We start from the raw sequence: 6,000 nt of genomic DNA, 5'->3' as shown, positions 1-6,000 counted from the left end.
TATCCTTGACAAGCAAAAAAAAAATTTTTACAGCCATGAAAGGTCATCTATTCATCTTAATCCGTGACATTAGCTCTTTTGACACCAATTGTAAGCTTTTTACATTTCGATCCGATTGTCTTAACCAATAATGAAATATTACGTCCAACACACGTTAATGCTTTTTGTATTAGGCTTTAATTTGACTCTCTTTCGCTTAAAATATTTAGAAATACCATTATTTCCTAATTATTTTAAAAGTCTTTTTTCTCAACAACCAGTGATCCAGGAAAAAACTGAAACATCCATGGAAACATCCTGAAGCAGTGTAGAAAACATAAGTGATATACTTATCAATTGCTTTGTTTTAGCCATTTGCCCACCAGGGGAGGAATTTAATTCTACTAGTAAAACTTGTGGGAAGTGTGCCTTAGGGTATTACAAGTCTACAACTGGTAACAGTGAGCCATGTACCAAGTGTCCTGATGGTAATACAACACTTGTCATAGGTTCTGTCTCCAGTGCCGCTTGCAATATATGTAAGTATATATTCAGTTTCAACCTACATGTAATAGAAGATTTCCTAGCAACAGTGCCATTTATTTATACATCCCTCTACTGCTGTATGTAATCTCCCCTGTGATTAGTTGTGTTTTACATTTGAATATTTAAAAAAAAACATTCATGTCATCTTTAGATATTAATTCCACAGCTACGATGTTTTATGCATGCATTGAGCATGTGTTGGACCTACTTATCATGCTTGAGTGACTTGTTGTGTATAACTTTTTTAGCTCACCTGAACCGAAGGCTCAAGTGAGCTTTTCTGATCAAAATTTGTCTGTTGTATGTTGTCTGTCGTGGTTGTCGTTGTTGTTGTAAACTTTTCACATTTTCGTCTTCTTCTCAAGAACCACTGGACCAATTTAAACCAAACTTGCTACAAAGTTTCCTTGGGTGAAGGGGATTCAAGTTTGTTCAAACGAAGGGCCACGCCCTCTTCCAATGGGAGATAATTGTGAATAAAAATTAATGGCGTTTTTAAAAAATCTTCTTCTCAAAAACCACTGGCCCAGGAAAGATGAAACTTATGGAATCATCCTAAGACAGTGTAGATTCAAGTTTGTTCAAATCATTACCCCCGGGGGTAGGGTGGGGCCACAATAGCCGGTCAAATTTTTACATAGGAATATATAAGAAAAATCTTTAAATATTTTCTTCTCAAGATCCATAGGGACAGGAAAGATAAAACTTATGTTGTATTATCCTTCAAGTTTGTTTAAATCATGACCCCGGGGGTAGGGTGGGGCCACAATGGCCGATCCAAGTTTTACATAGGAATATATAGGGAAATCTTTAAAAAAAATTCTTCTCAAGTACTGCAAAGCCATGATTAGTTATATTTATATGGAAGCATCCTCAGGTACTGTATATTTTAGTTGTTCAAGTCATAACCCCCAAGGATAGAGTGGGGTCACAATGGGGGATCCAAGTTTTACATTAAAATATATTTTAAAAAATCTTTCTCTAAAGAATACCAAAGCCATGATTAATGATATTTATATGGAAGCATCCTCAGGTAGTGTAGAATTAAATTTGTTCAAATCATAACCTCCAAAGGTAGGGAAGGGTCTCAATGGTGGATCAGTTTTACATAGGAAAATAAAGGAGAAAATCACAATAACAGAAAAACTATGTGAAGTCATATTGACATGTAAGCATCCCCATGTATTAAAAATTTTAATTTGTTCATTCATGAGTACCTTTTGGGGTAGGGAGGGAAACAATGGGTAGTCAAATTCAAATTATTCATAATATACATATAAAAAAATGTTTTAAAAAAGCTATAAAAATCTTTTTCTCAAGAACTTTCTCAAGAAGTTATATGCAGAATTGATATAGAGGCATTCTCAAGTAGTATTAGAATTCAAGCCCCTCCTCACCCCACCCCACCCCTCAGTAAACTTTTCAATTCTGATCTGATTTGTGCTTTTCACTAGCCGATGTGCTCAGATGAGCGTTGTGGCCCCTGGGCCTCTTGTAAAATGTGTAGCCCTAAGGTCATAGGTTCTTGTAGGGTTGGGTTCTACTGATTAAAAAGTGAAAATGCATTACATTTTTATAATCCTCTGCTCTGCTTCTGGATATTAAGTAAACAAACTTAATGTATAGTTATGATGAGCAAGGGTGTCTCTGTCAAAATTGTGAATGCCATGGCCTCTGGTTTAAAATGTGAACCCAATTCAATTGTAGCAAAATTTTACATGATACTCAAGTGAGCTATTAAGTATGTGAGCCTCTTTTTTTTTAAAGTTACTATAAGTCCCATACTGCCCATATTTGCACTTAAGATACATTTATTGATTCAAACTATCACAGTTGCTTTGGATCCCAGATTTAACCTACATTTTCCAGATAAGTGAACAGGTTCAAGTTTTTGGATCATGTTAAAAAACTATATATATATATATATATATATATATATATATAAGGCTACCAAAACCAAACTTGAATCATGCGTCAAGGGAAACACATACCAAAGTTGCCTCAGATGCTGGATTTGACCTACGTTTTCCAGATGAGAGACCAGATTAAAGCTTTTGAGACAGGTTCATCTCCAAGAAATTATAAGGCCTATTTAAATAAACTTTCATAGATGATCCATCAAGGTGTGTAATCAGCTGAGCGGGTCTTCCGAAATTGACGAGGTGAAGGTCGATCGATCTATTTCTCACCCGTATGTAGTAACTCAAGCTTAATGACTTAATACATTTTACATCCACTTCCTTCATAGGCTTAAACAATTGATAATCATATATTCACTAGAATTTTAAAATTGTGAAAATTTTATTCGCGTAAATTTAATATACTGATTTAGGTTCTGATTCGCGGAAAAAAAACATGACGCGGAAAAAACCTGATATACGGTATTTAGATCATCTAACTATTTACGAAAGCTTTACTTTGATTGATGCTTCTCAATAAGAGAAGCTAGTGCTAAAATATCAAATTAAATTTGCCAAGGGTCTAACAACAATGTGTGTTCTCAGGACCCCTTGCATTGTGAGGATGATGCTGGATTTGACTTGCATATTTTGAATGAGTAACCAGTTTAAAGCTTACCGTTTAGTCCATACCCAAGTAACTGCATGCCCTATCAGACCAAAATTGAATAGAATGTACTCTGTAAATTGAATAAGATGAACTCTGTTATCTCTGATTACATGTACATAATTATATATAATGAAAGAAATTGTGTCAGGAAACATGAACATGTTTTATAGGATGTTTCAGACTTAAGAAAAGTTTAAGGCTTGAAGTATTAATTAAAGTAATTAAAGTACCTGTCGAGTAAATTTAACAATTTTGTTTTACAGCTGACTGTTTGCCGGGAACCTATCGGTCATCTGGAGCCGGATGTAAAGAGTGTCCAGCTGGAACATTCCAGGATGAGAAATCCCAGACATCATGTCAAAAGTGCCCTGCTAATAAAAACATAACAGAAACTACAGGAGCAACTTCAGATAGCTACTGTATAGGTAATAAACTAGAGGTACTGTGAGCAATGAGCTCACTAAATATTACCCCCGCCTCCCATATGAATATAATGGCAGTATCCATGTTTTGCTCTGGAAAATCCAAAATATATGTCAGATCAAAAAGTAAAATAAGAGGTGCACAATGGCAATATGTAATAGAGATTCTGTGAAAGTTTCATTAAATTTCCTTCAGTGGTATGAGAGGAGTTGCGGATAAGAGAAGGGTACCCTAAAGCTTAACAGACGGACGGACATACCGATTACTATATAACCTCCCACTTTTCAAGCGGGAGTATAATAAGACTAATGGACTAGAACTTTTTTCAGAAGCATTTAATTTTCTAAGTAAAACAAAGTACAGGCAACTTAATGACCAAGAAAAACTTGAAGATATCCAGACTTAGTATATACTGTGCCAAACTACAGCATAAATCTGTATATTATATAACTTTCCTTCTCTGATCAAGAGAGAGAGAGAGTAAAAATGTGGGAAAAAATATGACAGAGACTTGTTAATGTTAAGTTATTATAACGTCACAATAGGCATTACCATGAGTACATTGTAAAACATCATAAGGAAGACAATTTATTAAAAAAAAGAATCAGCTGTTCTTCGCCCATTATACAAACTATCCCATGTTTTCATATTATATTACCATTTCATTGTGCAATGAAATTGCAAATTTAGATGTAGACAAATAAATTTAAGGCCAATTTTAATAGATCCCGCCCACTGACATAAAACACAAAGACAGCTGCATGAGATTTACATGCATATTTGGCTTCCTCAGTGTCAAACACAAAGAAGCATGAGATTTACATGCATATTAGGTCTTCTTAGCTCCTTACCTATCTCTTTGCCAAATTTACATTCCAGTAGAATGATAAAGAAATCAATTTAACTAACTTTCAAACAGTTATCACATGGAAAACGAGAGATGATGTGAGCAATGAGCTCACTAAATAATACCCTCTTCCCATATGGTTATTATGGCAAAGTCCATGTTTTGCTCTGGGAGACCTGAAATAAGTGTCAGATCAAAAAGTGAAAAAAGAAGGTGCACAACTGCATTATGTAATAAAAAATCTGTGAAAGTATCATTCAATTCTATTTTTAGGTCACCAGAGTAAACTCAGGCGACCTATTGCTGTTTTCGTCCGTCGTCGTGCGGTTTTGTTTTGAACATATTTTATTGTACAAACAAAAGGATCGTGCGGTGTACGTCGTGTGTTACATTTTCAGCTTCTTCTTTGTAACTCCTCTTCTTTACTCCTGGACATACAGCAGTCAAATTGTTAGCATGATTGTAATCAGCATTGAGTCCTCTACCAAAGTTTTGAATTTCATGGCCCTGGGGTCAGGGGTTCTGGTACTAGGGCGGGGCTACATAGATAATATAGTGAAAATGCATTATTTCTTTGAAAATCTCTTTCTTTGTTCCTGGGTATTTAATAAACAAACCAAATACATAATGATGTTAAATAAGGCTGCCTCTTCCAAAATTGTGAATTTCATGGCCCCAGGGACAGGGGTTCTGTTGTTAGGGCGGGGCTCTATAAATTATGTAGTGAAAATGAATAAAGTCTTTGAAAACCTTCTTCTCTGCCCCTGGATATTAAACAAACTAAACAAGTACATAGTTATGATGAACAAGAATGTCTCTTCCAAAATTGTGAATTTCATGGCCCTTGAGTCGGGGGTTCTGATGTAAGGTTTGAGGCTCTATTGATTACGTGAAAATACAATAATTCTTTAAAAATCTTCTTCTCTGCTCCTGGGTATTAAATAAACTAAACAAGTACATAGCTATAATGAATAAGTCTGCCTCTTCCAAAATCATGAATTTCATGGCCCCAGTTCAGGGGTTCTGGTGTTAGGGAGGGGCTTTAGTTATGATGAAGAAGGATGCCTCTTCCAGATTTGTGAATTTCAGGGCCCCAGCGTCAGGGGTTTTGGTGTTAGGGCGGGCTTCAATGATTATATAGTGAAAATGCATGAATTCTTTGAAAATCTTTTCCTTTGCTCCTGGGTATTATGCCAATGTTCTAAGTACATATTAATGATGATTAAAGGTGCCTCTTCCAAAATGGTTAATTTCAGGGCCCCAGGGTCAGTGGTTCCTGTGGAAATGCATTTTCACTTTGTTACCTTTGGTCTACCTTTGATCTACCTTTGGGTATTAAGTAGCCAAAGTAAGCAAGTTAAGTGTATAGTTATGATAAGCAATAGTGCCTCTTTCAAAATTTTGAATTTCCTGGGCTTTGATTTAAAACACGAACCAATTCACTTGTAAGAAAGTTGTTACATGATACTCAGGTGACCTATAAGGCCCGTGGGCCTCTTCTATATAATTAGTATTATGAGAGCTAGGACTGGCGATAAGGGATGGGTACCCTTCAATATTACAGAAAGAATAGCCATGTCCATGTTTTGCTCTGGGAAAGCCAAAATGTGTGTGATCCAAAAGTAAATTAGATAGAG

The 6,000-nt window shown here is 35.6% G+C and overlaps 1 protein-coding gene across 1 annotated transcript in view; it reads left to right on the top strand.

Moving 5' to 3' along the window:
• Positions 1–350: 350 nt before the first annotated feature.
• Positions 351–6,000, top strand: part of LOC134251347 (sushi, von Willebrand factor type A, EGF and pentraxin domain-containing protein 1-like) — a gene marked incomplete at its 5' end in the record, with an annotated part of 52,730 nt that continues 47,080 nt past the window's right edge. Inside the window, 2 exons of the mRNA XM_062733738.1 lie at positions 351–518; positions 3,357–3,518. Of these exons, the coding sequence (XP_062589722.1) occupies positions 351–518; positions 3,357–3,518 (330 nt within the window). The remainder of the gene's footprint in view (positions 519–3,356; positions 3,519–6,000) is intronic.

Source organism: Saccostrea cucullata, unplaced genomic scaffold (genome assembly GCF_032062105.1).
Source record: "Saccostrea cucullata isolate Sc308-1 unplaced genomic scaffold, CSIRO_AGI_Scuc_v1 ctg197, whole genome shotgun sequence".
Classification (NCBI taxonomy): domain Eukaryota; kingdom Metazoa; phylum Mollusca; class Bivalvia; order Ostreida; family Ostreidae; genus Saccostrea; species Saccostrea cuccullata.
Note: the sequence above shows the minus strand (reverse complement) of the source record. Positions and strands in the feature narration are given on the sequence as shown.